This window comes from Octopus bimaculoides, chromosome 11 (genome assembly GCF_046866305.1).
Source record: "Octopus bimaculoides isolate indiv1 chromosome 11, ASM4686630v1, whole genome shotgun sequence".
Taxonomy (NCBI): Eukaryota; Metazoa; Mollusca; class Cephalopoda; order Octopoda; family Octopodidae; genus Octopus; species Octopus bimaculoides.
Window position 1 is genome coordinate 17,233,148 of NC_142938.1, and position 21,009 is coordinate 17,254,156.

The 21,009-nt window shown below is 35.0% G+C and overlaps 1 protein-coding gene across 1 annotated transcript; it reads right to left on the reverse strand.

The window, feature by feature from the left end:
- Window positions 1–1,867: 1,867 nt before the first annotated feature.
- Window positions 1,868–20,353, reverse strand: LOC106876464 (uncharacterized). The gene is given in 7 exon segments (XM_089360471.1): window positions 1,868–2,443; window positions 2,445–2,617; window positions 5,275–5,794; window positions 9,784–9,881; window positions 13,710–13,886; window positions 18,767–18,769; window positions 20,347–20,353. Coding segments are annotated over 7 exon segments (1,164 nt in total). The 3' UTR covers window positions 1,868–2,257.
- Window positions 20,354–21,009: the final 656 nt, after the last annotated feature.

A 21,009-nucleotide genomic window follows, 5' to 3' on the forward strand; every position in this document is an offset into this window, starting at 1 on the left:
TATATGTATATGTACATATATATATGTATATATATATATGTATATATATATATATATATATATATATATATGTATATATATATATATATATGTATATGTACATATATATATGTATATATATATATGTATATATATATATATAATGTATATATATATATATATGTATATGTACATATATATATGTATATATATATATATATATATATGTATATGTACATATATATATGTATATATATATATATATATATGTATATGTACATATATATATGTATATATATATATATATATATATGTATATGTACATATATATATGTATATATATATATATGTATATATATATATATATATATGTATATATATATATACGTATACATAAATATATATATATATATATAAATGCACATATACATTAATACATTTCAATAGATGCACACAAATGAATGCTTATACATTTACAATGTACTCCCCACCATGGCCTGACAAATGCAGTGGGAGGGGTAGTGCCCTCAAGAAAGATAGTAAAACAGTTTCAAGAATTGGTCAATGTGGAGACCCCGCTCCCCCCCCAAAATACAAAAAGAAAATGGAATAAAAAAAAAATGAGGGTTGTGAGGAGACTCAGCAGCTAATATGTGAAAACTCAGCATTCGCTCTGGATGCCAGCATAACTCCATCCAAGACACCTGTATCACCTTGCCAACCCTGGCCTTAACATCAAATATAACACACACACACACACACACAGAGGTTCATTCATACAAAAAATTCGACTCATGAGCATCACTGAGCAAAAAAAAACCAAAAAACTATGAGGCATGACTATGTATGTCATAGTGAATGTATGTATGTTTATTTGTGTGCGCGTGTATGTGTATGTAACTGCATACGAATGTGTGTACTTGCATGGATGTGTATGGCTGCATGTGTGTTTGTAGGTTGTACCTACACACATACATTCGCATGAATGAGTATGCGCGCGTGTGTGTGTGTGTGTGTGTGTGTGTGTGTGTGTGTTTGTAAAGTGTGCAAGGCAAGGCTTGTGGGTGTTCAGAATGTTACAATTAATGATAAAAAAAAAATAAAAAAATGGAAGCAAAAAAATTTGAAATGTAGAGAATGAAAGAGAAACAGGGTGAGAGAGAAAGGTAAAAGAGAGTGGGAGAGAAGGAAGAGTGACAGAACTGTGAAGTCAACAGATATGAACAAATATCTTTTCTTCCTTCATATCCACTCGCCAAAAAGTACACACCCAGATAAAAACCATGCCTATACACAATCACACACATACACATACAAACAAAAATCCACACATAAATAGCCATCCATACATGAATGCATTCAAACAAATGCAGTAGCCTATCCACACATATGCAGTTATGCACTTATGTGCACATGTCCCACACAACAGATTTAACGACCCACACAACAGATTTAACACGATAAAGTGCACCAAGAAAGTTGAGAAAGAAATAATACACAGAAACAAAGAAAAATACACAACACAGGGGGAGTTAACTTCACTGTCCACTTCATGTACTCGAGTACCGATCAGGCTAGCTGTCCGTGTGTCCAGTATGTTTTGTTTTTGTTTTTTTCTTTTGTTTTTCAAACAGTCCCAGCTTGTGTATCCAAATTTTTTTTTTTAATCTGTACCGCCCACCCGACCCGCAAATATATATTTATATATCCATGTGTGCATATGTATACACACACACGCACACACACACACACATACAAACACACACACATATATATAAACACACACACACACACACACACATACATACATATGCACATGTATATATACATATATATGTATGTATATGCACATATATAATATATATACCTGCACCAACAGCACCTTTTTTTCCTTTTCTCTCTTATTTTTTTATTATTTTGTGGAGAAACCAGTAGAGGAAGAGAGAGAGACAACCTCCCTGTCACCTCAATTCAATCAACTTGACCCTAACCTCCCAACCCGCCATGAAATAAAAAAAAAACACAAAAAATTGTCTGATCAAAACATATGCTTCAGATTTTGGGGAGACTTTGATTCTCTCCCTTTCTTTTTCTCCCTCTCAATCTTTCTTTCTCTTTCTACCTCTCATACTCTTATTCATTCATATTCCATGTTGCTTTCTTTCACTCTCTCTCTCTCTCAAGTGACAGCAGTCGGCATCTGCCTTTCCATTGGCCCCTGACAACAACAAGTCGTTGGCAGAACGCAAACCCTTGTTGTTTGGTGCGAACCCAATGGCTACTGGAGACAGCAATAACAGCTAGACTCTTTGTCATCTCTGCCAGCATCCAATGCAGTACAGTAGTGACAGTGGCTGCGTCCATCGTCGTCGCCAGCACCCGAAGGGCACGAACTATGCAGGGACTCCCGGCTACACACACACATGCGGTTGGCACCAGAATGCACCGTTCGGAAAAGCTGCTGACCACCGGTTGACATAGTCCTCATACTGGCGGTCAAGCTTGGTGGCAGCTGCAATCTGCTCAATGCGGGCAGGTACTTCAAGAGCCTTGGCACAATCCAGAGAGCAGGCCCAGTGTTGGAATGGGACACAACTGTTACCCAAATAGGGGTTTTTGAAAGTGATAACTTTGTAACCTGAAAAAGAAAACAAAGAGATTTGTTAATTAAGAATTGACATTTTATATCTAAAAAAGAAAAAGAAATTATAAAAAAAAAGGTAAACTCATCAGATGACAAATGAAAAAACCCTCAATGAGCAAGAAATAGCAGGTAAATCTCCCTCTATTCACACCTTCCTCTCTAATATACTATTAAATTTCTTATATCACAGCTGGAAAAATTTTGAATGTATAACACCCACTTCTTTCTAAGCCACTCCTATTTCCCACCCCACCCCACCCAACTGATATTTACCATCGACCTCACCTCCACCCTTGTTGTCCCCATTCATTACATTCACCTCTGCACCCATCTCTAATCATCTGTCATTTTCCTCTCACACTGTAATAAGCTTATCTCAATTCTTTGTCCATATTCTCTCTCATATACACCACCTTTGTCTTCTTTCCAGCTACTTCCCCCCCCCCCCGCCCCTTATATGATACAGGGCAGCCTGTATATATTCTCTATAGCAAGTCACCTGTACCTGTCCCTCTATCATACTGAAGCTTTTCAGTACCTGACATAAAGCCTTCTCTCTTTCTATGTTCCATTCAGTCAAAAGGTGTTTTTCTTTGTCTTGCAAGTTATGCCATGCGTTAGCTTTGAATTTTAAATATTTTTGCTTGAAGCATACAAACATTATGGTCAGTGGTTGGGGAAAATTAGAAGGAACATTGGCTATATTATGCACAATATTTGATTTCTCAAAGAAATGTAGATTGTGATATTCTTTTTCCATGTATACATGTAATGTAAATGTAGGGTAGGAATAAGATAATTTAATAGATATGTTGTCCAATTGTCCACAAAATATATTTTGCTGTATTTCTGGGTAAATACTTTAATTTTCGTCGCTTCAGTCTACCAAACAGTCATAAATAGATACTAAAAAAAGATCATCAAGAAATATTTCCTTTCATACAAAAGCATCTTATCTGTTTTATACTATTGAACTGGAACTAAGCATTGGTCCTTCTCATAGATTTTAAGGAGTCAGACACTGAGTAAAAAAGTGTTCCATACTAAAAGTGAAAATATTTAATGCATAGGAAGAGCAAGCTGGCCATCTGAAACAACTTCTACTCATAACCTATGTAATTGTATCCCCATTTGCTTCACATGCTACCATATTTCCCAGTATGCAAGTTGATATAGTACGTAGAGTAAACATACAGTGTAAACATTCAAACATTATCACTATCTTTCCAAATCTTGCTGCATTTCACATGGAATTTTTGGTCCTCCAGAGCTAATCTAGTGTTAATACCAACTACTTCTTTTGGTTGTATATTTAGGTCTGAAAAATTCAACCTGTGTGCCAGAAAATACAGTAACTGGATTTTCAGATGAATCTGAATACTGAATAAGTACCATCCATTGTGCTCTGTGCTCTGTTGGTAATCAAATTAAGCCCAATATAAACCCACTCAACATTAAATCAGCATTGATGAGCTGCTCCACGACACATCTATCAATCCACATAGATGTCAGATGAGTGGCAGCATAAATAACAAGATTATGAAGAAAACACTTTCTTAAGGCACTATGCAGTGGCATTGAACCCGGGAACCCAGGCCTGTACCAATATTGATAACAACGATTATTAATGCTAGCTGAGGTGGAAAGAAATTAAGTGAAATGAGCTCAAATGGAAATTAAAAATGGGTTGCCAACACAATTTAACAGGAACTCCTTTCACTGTTCACAATAATGTATTATAATGCAAGTACCTCCAGAAGCCAAAGATTTTTTTCTGCTTTGTAAGATGCAGGCATTAATAAGAAACTGCCTTAAAACATGGCAACACTGGAACTTGTCTCAGCCCTACAAGTCAAGGGCTAAATGTTAATCTACGTATGCTGTGGTTGTATACATAGAAGTTCCGGTGCATTCTTTTGCCGGGGGGGGGGCTATAATGCTGTAAAAATGGCCCTGAAAACATTCCCAATATATGTGGTGTCTATACCTGTCATCTCTGTAAAATGAAATACAGAACGAAGTACACAAGCAAAAAGTTTGCAGTGAAATTTAAGTCAAACCCCATGAACAGGAGAACCTTTCATTATATCTGTATATCTCCTGTTTTGCACAATCAACTGCATGGAAAAAACAATTTTAAAATTGTAACATTTTTAAAGAAAATACCAACCTGCCTGAGATTAACCCTAGTTCTATGAAGTAAAACCCATCCTTTTAAAGTGTTCATATTTAAATTAGAAACTTCCTTTCTGTTAAGTTATGTGCAAAACACCACTTTAATATATCAAAAACCAAACCACCGAGGAAGCATCAATGTGGTCACTCAACCTGCTAGAAATAACAACCAAAACTCCCTCGAATCATATCCTACCATTTTTAAAAAGAAAAAGATACATAAGATATTGTAGTACTTATGTGGATGCCCATAAAAAGACAGGATGGTCATAGCTGGAATGCCTTTTTATCATAGGTCTGCTCAATCAGGATTGACCTAGGACTAAACAAAACTAACAACAACAACCAATAAATAAAAGTTATTCTCCTAAATCCCTATAAATTTTGGATTATTTTCCATAATTAAAATATAGTCAGCATGATTCATGAGAAATAATGACAATGAAAGGTTAACAACGAAAAGAGAGGAAACTTACCAGGTAGATGTCGGAGAAGAGCCTGCTTGCAATAGTGACACAAGTAAAATTTATAATAGAGCTCTGAAATATAGTCCTTTAGTATATCAGCAATACAGCTGTTGTTATAAAAGTCTATCTTTTGTCCAATCACAGACTTTGCAGCCCAGAACTGAAGACTGGCTGGCACCTTAGACATGGCAACGCCAAACCCTCCAGCTGGGATAATCCGATAGTTCACGTCGGTGTGGTACCACATAAATGTGGCTTTGAAGTAGTTGTGGTTACCGTGACGGTACACAGTCTCGATGGAGGGCATGGTAAGCAAGAATCCAGGGAGAGCATCCAGTAAGTTGTTGTCCAGCAGGATAGTTTTCAGCTTGGTGCAGAAGGTTAGCGTGTATGGAATTGCACTGACTTGCAGCTTGTTGTTGGTCAATGCCAGATATTCCAGCTGCTTCATTCGACCAATGTCTGCAGGTAGATGGTCCAAGCTGTTGTATTTCAATGACAAGTGTGTCACATTTGCACACTTAAAGATCTGAAATGATTTTTTTAAATATTACATTTATTAGAGGATTTTCTTGCTAATTATTGACTATTTTAATTTTAAAACAAAAACTCAAACAAAACAAATCAAAAAAGATTTTATTGTTGTTCGATATATAAAGGTGAGAAAATAGGAGAAATAATAGAACATGAGATAAAAATATTGTAATTATTTTCCTTTAGATTCTGTGCTCGAATGCAATTAAGTTTAACTTCGCGCTTTATCCCTTTTCTATCAATAAAATAAGGAAGTGATGTATTAAAGCCAAAGTGTTGACTAATATACTTTTTATTGCAATGTGTGGCTGTATACAAATGATCAGGTTTAGTAGACAGAAACTGAAAGAAATCCATCATGTGTGTGTGTGTGTCTGCGCTTGTCACCTAGTCTTCACATCATGAGATAGTTATAATTTACTGTCATTGTTATATAAGTGGAGTTCCTCATTTCCAGTCTTCCACAAACACATGACTAGCCATGGAGAAATATTACCTTGCTTGGAAACAGGTGAGGATTAGCTACAAAAGGATACCCCTTCATAGAAAATCTTCCCCCAATGAACTCTGTCTGACCCATGCAAGCATGAAAAAGTGGACATTACAATGATGATGATTAATTGTGTGTGTGTGTGAGTATGTGTATTTGTGATATCATGAAAGTACATGAATATTCAACAGACCATAGGATTGGGAGTTTTATTCTACTTTTATCTCTGTTCTATTTGTGGAGGAAGATGCTATGCCCATGGTAAGTGCAGGCCCTCCAAGACCTATGAGAGTGATGCAGTTAGTGTTCCTCTCAAACAGATTAGGAGCTTATAGATTTCGACTTCAAGTGCCATATCTAGAGCAATTGTTCTTAACCTGTATAGCATTGCCCTCTTACTGTTATTGTAAGGAGAAAAAATGTCAAGTGGATGCTACAAGAAAGTGGGGTTGGGTATTTAGAAAATTTATGGCTTTTCTGTGAAATAAAGTTTTTAAACATTTATGTATTTGTTTTGCAAGATTCTTGATATGAAACTGTGTGATGAAACCATCCCCAAGTATAGCAAAATATCTAAACATATTTTAAACACTTACTTGAAAACATTTTGTCAGGGCTAGAATATCAATAGCACATTGTGCTACCAGTGAACAGAACTGTCAGTCGTATGCTCTTCATTTGGTCTTGTGCAATATCCAGAATAGAGATTTGAGCTCAGAACAGCAAGATCAGCAAATTACTCATTACTTATACTGTACCATCACACAGTATCTAGGCATACTGGACTTGCAGAAGTTATCGGTACAGCTTGTGGACACAACAACATGCTGGGCTATCAAGTGTTGTTTGATTTTGCCAGAGACACAAGTCAGTACTACAGATGTGATAAGACCTGTCAACCTTTCAAAAAGTCATCCAACAATATATCATCTCTACCAGCTGCTGCATCCATGGTACCAGTTATGTGATCACAACATTCTGGGTCAATATCATTTTAATTTGGAAAAATGACTGAAGTATTGTACAAGCCATTTTTTAATTATAGCACAATTAAGAACCATTGTCTTGAATCTCCCAAAGCATGGTGGGTTTCTGGTAAAAATATTAATTTCTAGTATTAGAGAAGGTCACACAGTTTGGTAAAAGTTGTCAGTTATATCGATCCCAGTACATGACTGATAGTCTTTTATCGAACCTGAGAGACTGAAAGACAAAGTTGAGTTCAGTGGAATTTAAAGCCATAACCACAAATACTGTAAGATATCTTGTCCAATGTTTTAGCAATTTTGCCAAATAACAGAAATTTATGAGAATAACATCAATCAACTGTATCTTCTATATTTATAGTTAAAAAGTGAAGAACAGGATAGTTTACAAGGTAAATAATTTTACTAATATCCAAAATCCAATGTCTCATATATTCAAGTTAAAAATTCTACTGGAGTCAATATTCATGAGTGAATAGATAAATATACAAATAAACGAAAACACTATGTACTGGGGCTAAGTAAATTGATTGCACTGTCTTTGATATTGCCAGGGAAATAAACTTAAGACTGCAGGAGGCAAAAGCCTCAGACCTTTGAGAACCTCTTTGCACCAACAATATGTAGTGTGTTCAAAGGGTAATTTTTCATTTTATAATCTGGAAAGTGAAACAACTGAACTAGGTGGAGGTTGGTATAATAAAATGGAAAAGAGATAATGTTAGGCAGTATATGATTTATACTGAGCAATAAAATGAAACTTGAAGAATATTTTTCTTTAAAACTGAAAATTTATTTCAAAACCATATATATATAGAACAAATGGTTGACCTTACTATAAAACTAGCACAATGACAATTGCAGACAGCATCATTACCATTTATAAGCTAACTGAAAGGGGTTAAGTTGTATGGAATATTTGTATTATGATGATGAAGATTACAAGTACAATTAACTTTCTTGTATCATTCTGGTTAATTTATAATTCTGCAGTGTGCTGTAATGAACCAATGCATATAATGAAATTGTCTCACATGTTCAGAGAGAAATGTTTGGAAACATTGTGTATGCAGGCATTAAAGTATAAGAAAATATTCTTTCTTCTTTGAGTTTCATCTTACAACATCACCTTGTAGAGCTCATGTATTGGTAGACAGCTGTTGACTATAAACAATATGCTATGGACCAGGTTATACAGTTAACTCTTGTGTCTGTATAGACACAATACTTAATTGCACGTACACATAAGTTAAATGAATGTTACTACGGTTAATATATAGTTGGCATAGACACAATACTTAACTGTATAAATATGTTCTGATATAAACATTCAGTTTCAAAAGTATCAATTTTTTTCACCTTCATATTACTGCCGAGTTTCTGGCAAATGACGATTTGTCAAGTTTAGTGGTTTCATTTTACAGATCATAAAACGAAGTCCACCATTCAAAGATTTAAAAAAAAAAAAAAAGCAATACACGTTGATTAACAGACTTATACAGCAGTGATGTAAAGTAGACATGCTCTGCCAAAATCTGCTCCAAAAACAACTAACATGTTATACTAGAAACTTCTATCGTTTCATGAGCAAGAGTTAGCCAAATCAAGACTAAAACAGCTGCTCATATTCCATCAAGACAACTTTCAATGGCCTTAACAAGTTGTTTAGCACAAGATTAGCCCCCACCGAGAAGACCTACGATCAAAAATGCAGTCATATTTAATCTCGTCTCTATTCAGGCATTGTACACTCCAGACTATATTATACGATGTATTCTTTTTATTTATTTATTTTTACTTTTTCTTTGAATTCTTTGGAGTTACAACCGTAAAACTGACATGTATTGAGTTGGTTTGCTGCATTGGGTGAAACTCAACAGGGACTGGCTCTGACAGGCTAACATACTATAATAGGGACACTGAGATTAAAAAAAAAAATGTCCTCAATATGGATCAATGATTAAATTGTATACAGAACTTTCTAACCATCACCATCGTATATTTTCATTATAAAATTATACTTTAGATACCATAAAGGTTTATAAATTTACAAGATCGTGGGCACTATTATAGGTGGGTGGGTAGATTTATTTGCCGATATATATGCTCTATCAGTAATACGCCTCCACCCATCAGCTTTATACGTACATCACGTCCTTCCTCCGTTTCACCCACACACCTGTGTGTCTTATGATGCAACATAACCGGGAGTAAGAGAGGGGAAGGGGAGAGAAACAGACAAACAGACAGACACACGTGAGGCCGGACAGACAGTGATTAGAAAGGGGCGGGAGTTTGTTTAGCCTGTCTTGAAATAGTCAAACTTAGCCTAAATAACGGACATGGAACCCAACTAGCAAAGGGTCAAAAGGCTTTCAGATCAGAAACCCCACTTCTACCCAGACAGTTGGTCGTGCTCGCCCCGAACATAAACAAGTAAAAACTGTCACGAGACATGAGTCTAAGGAAAGATAACTAGAAAAGTAGAATAACAGAATGAGTGATTACCTCCCTTGGTAGCCGGTTGTCGTCGCCGTATTTGAATATGCTATCCAAATGAAATTCTGTAAACTGGTAATAGTTCAGATACAATGATAGCAAAGTTTCTGGAAATAAAAACATACTAATTAATTTTTTCCCATCTCTTATATATATATATATATATATATATATATATATATATATATATATATATATATATATATATGTTTTATTTTCATATATAACATAAACATGTACATCTTTTAAAACATTGTCATTTTATAAGATTTTGCTGGAAAATTTTTTAATTAACATAAACATTTATTTACACGGAGAACTTTTATTAACAAGTCAGTTTAGTAAAGAAATCAAACAGGACTTGACGAAATAATGCCTTTAATTGTTTTCAATAAAAAATAACATAACAACTGAGAAAATACAACTTTATTTAAGAAAAAAAAATGGTAGAAGATAGAAAGAAACAGGATTATTTTTAGAAGAGATAAATGGTAAAATGTGACATATTTCTCCCGGAGCATGAATGAATACTACTGAAACTTTAAGTGGAACAAACTAGGAATTAAATTAAAATCCTACAGAATGCTTGTTCAAACCAAATTTCTTGGTCAAATTTCTATAATATTCAGATGCTGGGTAGCTGAATTCCAAACCTTAACAATCCGAAAACAATATAGGCCTCAACAGAGATGGTTAGTTTTAATCAATGTTTTATTCAACTCATAAATGAAATAACAGAATCAGTTACTCAACTTTTCATAATTAGAAGGATCTGCCAGTAAAAGTTTGGGCATGGACAATACATTGGAAGAATGATTGAGTACAAGTTATCATACTTTACACCAGCGGCCTTTTTTTTTTTCTTTTTCCCTCTATTTGATAAGTTTGGAAGAAGGGACAGTGCCCATGACATTTGCAGGCCTTCCAAGAACAGTGAGGTTTATACCTTTCCTGTTCCATTCAAACAATTGCAGGTCATCAGCTCCAGAAAAGATATGAGAACAGAGACGATTCCAGAGGGATGAAGTTCTGGGAAAGAAGGACTGAGAATAGTAGTTAGTGCAGGGCCTTGGGAAGGGTGGTAGAGGTGACTAAGGTGACAAGAGGTAGAGAGATGAATAGGCCATGGGTACCTGAGTAGCCAGCACAGTAGTGGGCCACAGGCTGGACCATGTTCCTTAATGATTGAATACGCATCAGCTAAGCTACTCAGTTGAGATATAATCTAAGATGTATCAGTGTTTCACTGTGGTTTATTCTTTGGGAACTAAAACACTGCTTCATCATCATCAATCATCATCATCATCAATCATCATCATCATCATCTATTAAAATCATTCATAATTCTTGGATAGATAGAAAGCCAGATATCCATAAGATAAAGTGTGTAAAGCAACTAAATTAATTTCTGATATATGACTGATAATTATTCTATCGATTCTTGAAATGATGAATGGATGATTATTGGAATCAATGAAATAGAATACTAGACAAGTATTTGCGTTGAATTAATTCAGTTTCCTCCCACAAGTGTGATGACCTTACGATAATGTTAAAAATCATTATTACTGTTACAAACAAAGTGGCAAGCTGACAGAATCATTACTACACTGGGAAAAATGCTTGGCAGCATTTCGTCTAGCTTTACATTCTGAGTTCAAATGTCGCCGAGGTCAATTTTACATTTCATCCTGTTGTGGTCAATAAAATAAGTACCAGTTGAGTACTAGAATCTATGTAATTGACTAGCTCCCTCCTACAAAATTTCAGGCCTTGTGCCAATTGTAGAAATTCAGGCCTTGTGCCAATTAACCCGAGCACCTATTTTCTTTTAAGCTTGGTATTTATTCTATCTATCTTTTTTACCAAAGCACTAAGTTAAAGGATACACCAACATACAAATACACACTCACACATATATATACAGGATATACTTTTCATAATGAGATAAAAAAAAACCAAGGCTGTGTATAATATAGAACATTTATAAATCAAATGTCTTATAGCACTTACTCAGCATTACCTGAAACCTCTGGGTCTAATTGACACCACAGTCGCTCATAACCTATATATATATATATATATATATGTATATATATATATATATATATAATGGGCTTCTTTCAGTTTCTGTCTACCAAATCCACTCACAAGGCTTTGACTGGCCCAAAGCTATAGCAGAAGACACTTGCCTGTGGTGCCATGCAGGAGGACTGAACCCAGAACCATGTGGTTGGGAAGCAAATTTCTAATAATACAGCTATGCTTGCAATTAATAATTTCATACGCTGGCACAGATTTGAAAAGGAAGAGTCTAGTCTAGTCAAATGAATTAAATTTACTATATACTTCAGGGTATTTTATGGCTCTCAGAGTGATGTAAGACAAAAATCAAATTGTGGAAAAATTTGAATTGTTTCAAAATTCAAATAACTTTTGTGGTGTAATCAGAAGAGGAAAGGTAGTACTCATGACCCTTTCCAAGAACTGTGAGTCTAGTAGGAAGAAATTTTCCTTAAATTGGACACCTGGTCTAAATGCTTGCAGTAGAGTGGACTCCACTAAAAGCCATCATGGACAAGATTAAACAAAAAGACAATTTAAGTTTACTACCCCAAAATCATTTACTATGTAGGACAAATTTTAACACTATAATTGCACCACCTTTTTTGTTACATCATTATTCTGTAGTTAATAATAATAATAAAAATGATCCTTTCTACTGTAGTCACAAGGCATGAAATCTTGTAGGAACGGGCTAGTTGATTACATCGACCCCAGTGCTTAATTGGTAGTTATTTCATCAACCCCAAAAGGATGAAAGGCGAAGTCAACTTTGGCAGTATTTGAACTCAGAACAAAAAGCACTATGCATCATTAATTAAGATTTAAGTATGAGTTGTTAATAAATCATTATTCAACATTATTCAATTTGTTTTTATCATCCTGTAATATAAAGTTCTTATAGTGGAGGTAGATCGCACGCTAAAATGTAAAAAGGGTAAGAAAAGGCAGACTGCATGCTACACGTAATTTTACAGCGTAGCCAGGATGGTAAACTGCACGTTAAAGTAGCACCCTTTTTTTATTATTAACACTGGGGGGGGGGGAATAATTGTAAAGTTGATCCAACAGGATTTGAACTCAGAATGTAAAGAGATGCAACTAAATAACTCAAGACATTTTAATCCAATACTATGTCACTTTGTACCAATCTGCTGTCATCGTCATCATCAAGACAGCAACCCAGCGGAGTCATTACTATATCAAATGAAACGCTTAGCAGCATTTCTTCTGCTTTTACAATAATAATAAGTACTAGTTGAGCACTGGGATCAATGTAATTGAGTTCCACCTCCCCCCAGTATTACTGGCCTTGTGCCAAAATTTGAAACCATTATTATTCTGCAGAGGTCAGCTTTGCCTTTCATCCTTTTGACATTGATAAATTAAGTACCAGTTGAGCACTGGATTCCTGGATTGGTACATTTTTTTTTCATTGACCCTGAAAGGATGCAAGACAAATTTTACCTTGGTAGGATTTGAACTCAGAGCACCTGAGAATCAGAACAAACACTGCACAGCATTTTAGCCAGTGCTCTAACAATTCTACAAATTCACAGCTGATGCAACTCATGCACATGCAACTTAACTCAAGGCACTTCAATTACCAGTCATAACCTTTTTACCATAGGCAAGAACGACAAGGATTGATAAGGAGCAAAATGGAAGTAAAACTGAAAAGCTGTGACATTTAAGAGACTTTTCCATAAGAAACATTTGCTACACTGGTGAAATAACTTCAACCAAATATCTAGAACTGCCCCTAAGGGCAAAAATGCTATTCCTACAAAAAAAGAGAGCAGTAGGAAAAAATAAGGTGTTTAAAACACAATAGAAATAATTAAGGTAAAAAAACAAAAAGAAATACTGACCACCTGTTTTCTTGTAACACCCTCTCTTTTCTTTTTGCGCTTCTTCTCTGATGAGGTGCATAAGGTAGCGTTGCCTCTTATGGAGGGTAACCGAGAGGTACCAAAGTCCTTGTGGCAACCCCTGCAGAAGGAAATGGAAAGAAAATGAAAAAATGTTATTAAATTGATTAACAAAATCTATATTTAGTTATTATATCAAAATTTTTGCTCTCCTTGCACCTTTCCCTTTGAAAGTCTGTTGTGTTCAGTTTGTTCCCATGGTTACACAGATTAGACAAGCCTACAATTTGACATTCTTCCATGTGTTTTGCTCTTGTACACTATATTCTAATTATATATAAACAGAGGGTTTTTTTCTTTTTTTGAAGGTCAGATATCCATACTATTGTGACTGATATTATGACTAAATAAATGAACAAAGGCTTATTATTCATCAAAATACAATTATAAGATATATATATATATATATATATATATATATATATATATATATATATATATATCAGTCAAATCGTCCAACCCATGCTAGCATGGAAAGCGGACGTTAAACGATGATGATGATGATGATGATATATATATATATATATATATATATATATATTCTATAATTACAAACATAATCATAATTAGGGGTCAGCTAATTGCTTCACCACATACTGAATTTAGAAATAGGAGAAATAGTAGAAAAGGAATTTTTTTAACTCCTATTTCTAAATTTGGTATGTGGTGAAGCAATTAGCTGACCCCTAATTATAATTATGTTTACAATTATAGAATATTTGTGTAGTTTTTACCTAAAAAGGTTATTTTAACGTACCGATCTACTTGGTAAAATTATTAATTGATTAATTGATTAATTAATTAATTAATTTTACCCTTTTATTATTATTAATATATATATATATAAAGGGCTGTGTTTGGCATTATTCTGTAATAATGCCCTTTATATATATATATAAACAAATAAGTATATTCTTGGGAATAGAAATTTCCCTTACGAATTTTTTTGCACACTAGCTTCCTGATAAAATTCTTGTAAAAGATTTTATCCTTTTTTGATTTTATATATATATATATATATATATATATATATATATATATATATATATATATATATATATACTTTTGGATGAAAAATAAAGGGTAACACAAATTTTAGACACCAGGTTAACTGGTATGACAGAGCATGGTAAAAGTGAAGAGGATGTGATAATTATGAAGAATTGGTCTATAGCTTTGTTAGTATGTGTTTAGGTACATATATATTTCTTTGTGTGTGTGTGTGTGTGTGTGTGTGTGTTAAGCAAAGGGGTATGAATGTACAGAGTAGAATGATTTGTCCTGGGTTTTTTTTTTGCACTGAGTTTGCATCCTGCCAAGGTCAACTTTGTCTTTCATCTCTTTGAAATGGAGCAAAAAACAGAAAACAAAACCAATCCAGTAGTGGAGTCAATTCATCTCTCTCTCTCTCTCTCTGTAATGGTGGTGATGATGATGATGATGATGATGATGATGATGATGATAAGGAGGAGGAGGAGGAGGAGAGAAATTGGTTGTATTTAAATCTGGAGAGGAATGAGCTTCACCGGGTTTAAATGCCCAAAACATGTACGAGACAATGGTATATACAATGATTGCACCAAGAGTTGGGAGCTCAAGGATTGAAGTAAGGGAGATTGTATTTTCTATGATAATCCAAACCACAGTGAACTCAGAAAAACACCACAACCACCAACAACATACATACATGCCCAAACCTTGTGTACAGCAACATGCACAGCATGGCTCTACATCGAAAAGAAATTTTGTCAGACATATCAGTGTGAATAAGAAGCTCACTTTACAATCACATGGTTTCAGATTCAGTCCTGCTGGGCAGCACTTTGGGCAAATGTCTTCTACTAAAGCCCCAAGCCAACAAATGCCTTGTGAGTGAATACAGTCGACCTAAACTGTGTTGGAACCCATCATGTGTGTGTAAGTGAGTGTATTCTTGTGCTTGTGTTTGTCCCCTCCAACTCACTACTTGATAACTGGGATTGATTTGCTCAACTAAAGCCTTCAAGACATTACTAGACACAGCACAACTACACACATAAGATCCTCACATGTCTACATCATATGTTTATTATTTACATCATCTGACTCAAAATCCAGACTCATTATTACTGTCAAACTCCTCTGAGATGTCAAATATTTTGAGTTCATTGAATGAAAGTAACTTTTGCGAACAGAATGTGCACCACTAGCAACCACCATATGGCTTTTTAACATTTAAATCTAAAAATACACCATTCTAAATATATGTCACAGAGACATGAAAATCATGGAAATTCTGCAGGTATGCATGCAGTGGAGCCCTCTAGTGATATGTTGGCACATTAACATTCAATATTCATCAATCAGCCAATAGGAGAATGCCATACACTGAGTTACAGCAAAAATGACCAAAATGTCACCCTGCCTGTGTACTATTGGCAACCAAAACACCATTTTCCCTATAAAAAGGTTAACAGTTTCTGTACAGTCATTAACCAGCTACAAACAACTTCCTCGAATTACACCCTTCCATTGTAAATAAAGCATAAATTGGACCATATAATTCCTGATATTCAAAATAACTGCATCTTCATGGCAAGAATATCTTTAATCATAGGTCTACTTGATCAACGTTGGCTTGGGACTAAACAATAACAACAAGATTAATAGGGACTAATAGATAGAATGTTATAAAAATAATGTTGGGATACCACTAATTTACCACTTTGGTAAGTGTAGCTATAAAAGTGTTGGGGGTACCCCTAGCATGGTAGGTGTAGCTATAACAGTGTTGGAGTACCACTAATACTGTGTAACTATAAATGTGTTGGGGTACTACTAACAGGAGCTATAAAAAATGTTGGAGTAGTATCAACATAGTAAGTGGGAGCTATGTGGACAGAAAATGGGCTCAGAGTGACAAAAACAAAGATGGAATGATGATGTGAAGAAGTGGCAATGTGTATGACTAGTACAAGATCATGGTGTGTGGCTAGGAATGGTGGTAGTATCTAAGATCCTTGACCATAAGAATGTGCATATTTATTTGTTCATTCAATGCAACCTTACTCCAGACAACCCAACCACAAAGAGCATCATTTAGTAACATCCACAGTTACTTTGGTTGCTCTAAGTTCCAAGTTCAAATCACCCTCCTCCAGCTCTAAGTACTAATATTATACTGGTGCCAATTCAATCAACTCTTTTCTGTCTCCCTGTAAAAACTGACATTATTCATAATCAAAAAAATAACAAGCCCCTTTTGAAAGCTGAGAACCAGAAAGTTGCTTGCATTTTAACTCGATGTATCACTGAATCTTATTTTGCCAACAAAGCCAACACCCAAATGAAATTCCAACAGAAGAAGAACCATGAGATTCCAACAGAAAAAGAACCATGAGACACCAAAATAGATGCTATAAAATAACTGTTTCCACCAAACCCCACCACTTTTTATTACTAATAATAATGCTTTAAAATAGAATTTCCTTAGTCACTGAAACTGCTCAAAATAGCAACCAAATGTTCCTCCATAAACTGCCATTCACCTTTAAAATACAAGACTGTAAGGCAGTAAGAGAATTGATGTAACCAAGTCAATAATGTTGTAACTAAAGTTCCCTAAAATGTTCTGTAAGCCAACTGAAATTTTATTACTATCTCCAGTAAGTTGAGCAACCCTATAGAACAGTGGCTCTCAACCGGGGTCCATATGGCCCCAAAGACGAGGGGGATATCAGATTTTGTTGTTAAAATTTATCTGCAATGAATTGGTTATACTTCTACAGTATACAATATTTTAACAGTTTTTTTTTTATACAATTCCTAATAATACTTAATTATAAAAATATAATAGGATTTTTTAAACATTGAATGGTTAAGAGGGCCCATCTAAGTAAAATAGGAATCAATAGGGTCCATAGGTAAAATGTAGTTGAGAAACACTAATATAGAGTCTTCATGTTACAGAGTGTATCTCAGGTAAGCCAATCTGGTGGCACTCACACTTCTTCATGTTACAACTAACAGCAGTTTACTATACCATCACATGGTATCTACTATAGGTAAACTGAGCCATTATAACTGTCTGCTATTGTTGCTGTTTAGTGCCAGTTTAGCCCCAATCCAGCAGACCTCTGATCAAATGCATTCCAACCATGACCATCCTATCTTTGTTTTAAATGACCACACAGCCAGTGGGCACAGTAGGCTGTTGCTTGGGGACCTCACAGCCCCACAGTGTATGTTGTGGTTTCTACCATTGTATATAATTACTAATGGCCTTTGTCCATTGGTTTTTATGAGAAATGGCCTATAGTACAACATTATCTAATGTGTCATTTTCCAAGATTGTAGGGTATATCATCATCATCATCATCCTTTAAAATCCATTTTCCATGCTAGCATGGGTTGGACCATTTGACCAAAGTTGGCAGGCAGGAGAACTGCATCAGGTTCCAGTTTGTGTTGGCATAATATCTATGGCTGGATGCCCTTCCTAATGCCAACCACTCTACAGTATGTGCAGGATGCTTTTAACGTAGCACTGGCTTAATAGCGTGGGACAAGTATAATCTAAGAAATTTGGCAGCTATTTCTAGTACATCGAATAACTACATAGAAGCTCTCACATCGGTTGATTTGGTCAATAATAACCAGCTTGCAGACACAGTAGGTTTATTTGGAAATACAAACCTCAAACCCTTTGGAAAGCAGCCGTCAACAGCTGTAACTCTTCCACATGAAAAAAACCAGGACTTGAATATTGAAAACCTGACAAGACCACCCAAGAAACTAACAAACTATTTGCCTAGTGTACTTATTCCATAACAAGGTCGACTGACAGGTATGGTGAAAGTCAAGTATCTGTCGATGCAAGCAGGTGTATTTCACAAATTATATTTCTACTACACAGAACAACTGTTAGGGATATTCAGAACAGGAGTTAGCCTCCTGAAAGCATTTCTATTTTATTAGGCAACACATACTCCAGTACATCACATCATACCATTACATACCTTCTAAAAAGAAAGAGGAAAAAAATGAGACCATTTAAAAAAAAAAACTTTAAACCCAGCACACACAGTGTGTGTGTGTGTGTGTGTGTGTGTGTGTGTGTGTGTGTGTGTGTGTGTGTGTGTGTATATATATATATATGTGTGTGTATGTGTGTGTATATATATAATATACATAAATATACTCATATACATATAAGGGTAGTTGGAGTACATCTCCTTTATGTATGTTTGGTTTAATGCATAACTGAAATCTATCAGCCTCTGTGTGTGTGTGTGTGTGTGTGTGTGTGTGTGTGTGTGTGGAGAGAGAGAGAGAAAGAAAGAGGGGGATTAAATATATCAAAACATCAACACATACACGTGCATGTACACACACATGCCTGATGAAAGGATGTACTGGTGTAAAAAAATAAAACAAAAAAAAATTAAAAATAAACAAAAATCTGTCAGCTGTTTTGTTTTTGGGGAGTGTTTCTTTTTTTTTTTTGAAACGAGATACGTTCTTTAAATAAAATAATAATATAAAAGAAATGATATCCTTCTACAGAGGGTGCCAGATTACAACATTTTATTTATTTATTTATTGCTAAATATATTGAAGGCGTGTAAAAAAAATTCTATGAGTCACCTGATAAGGGTTATTTATTATACTACAAAGTCATAGAAATATACAAGGGTTACTTCTTGTATGTTTGTGGCATCAAAAATGAAAGCTGAAAATGATTTTTAACCTTTTTTTTTTTTACCATATTTCAATTGAAACACTGCCTTTGTTTCAATGAATTTGAAAAATAATGAAGAATTCAGTAAAATAATTTTGTCGTTAAGCTGGTGTTTGAATGTGTGTGGCTTAGTGGTTAGGGTATCTGGTTAGATTATAAGGTCACGAGTTCAATTCCCAGCAACGCATTGTGTCATTGAGCAAGACACTTTATTCCATGTTGCTCCAGTCTGCTCAGCTAGCAAAAATGAGTTGTATTTGTATTTCAAAGGACCAGCCTTGGCACATTCTGTGTCAAGCTGAATCTCCTAAGAACTATCTAAAGCAGGGGTTTTCAAACTGTGGTCCGCAAGGACAAGACAGGGGGTCCGTGGACAGCAAATACTTTTTATGGGCAATTTGATTTTATATATGTTTTTTAATCGAAATCTTTTAATTGACAATAAACCTATTTGTTAAATACTGTTAAATAAATAAATGAAAAATATATGTTATTTTAAGCAAATATTTATGTTTAAATTTCATAAGCGTTTATAAGGTAAAGCCTGAAATATAAAGGGGTCCGCAAGTCAAAAAGTTTGAAAACCCCTGATCTAAAGCATACACATGTCTGTGGAGTGCTCAACCACTTGTATGTTAATTTCACAAGCAAACTGTTCCATTGATCAGATTAACTGCAACCCTCGTCGTCATAACAGACAGAGTGCCAAGTTGGTGTTTGGGACATAAATTAGTATGCAATTTTGTTAGGAGTTTTTAGTTTAGACCACTTTAAAATGGGAAGTTTGTATTTTAGAACTAGGACATTCCTAATAAGGTTGGCATCTAAAGGGTTAATAAAAGTATCGACAAAACAAACTTTTCATATTTGATATAGACCTGCGTAGTATGATTATTAAATTTTTTATTCAAAATTCTTTGAAGGATAGATTCAAAGAAAATTTAATCATGAGGAATAGTTTTATATAAATTGTTTTCATTTTTCTATTGACGTTAAAACAATGAAAACTTCCTTATTGAAGATTTCTCCAAGTATTATTTCATCAAATCACTGGTGAACCAATGCCATAAAAATAGAAATGATTCACGCATATATTGGTTTCAAATTTTAGCTCAACACCAGTGATTTCGAGGGAAGGTGGGGTAAATCAATAACAACATGAAAAGTGCCCAACTGGCACTTGTTTTATCAACCCTGAAAGGATGAAATATAAAGTTGGCTTCAGCAGAATTCAAAGTCAGAATGTAAAGATGCATGAAATGCTGCTAAGTATTTTGCCTGGAGTGTAAACAATTCTGCTCATGGAGGCGCAATGGCCCAGTGGTTAGGGCAGTGGACTCGCGGATTCAATTCCCAGACCGGGCGTTGTGAGTGTTTATTGAGCAAAAACACCTAAAGCTCCACGAGGCTCCGGCAGGGAACGGTGGCGAACCCTGCTGTACTCTTCCACCACAACTGTCTCTCACTCTTTCTTCCTGTTTCTGTTGTACCTGTATTTCTAAGGGCCAGCCTTGTCAAACT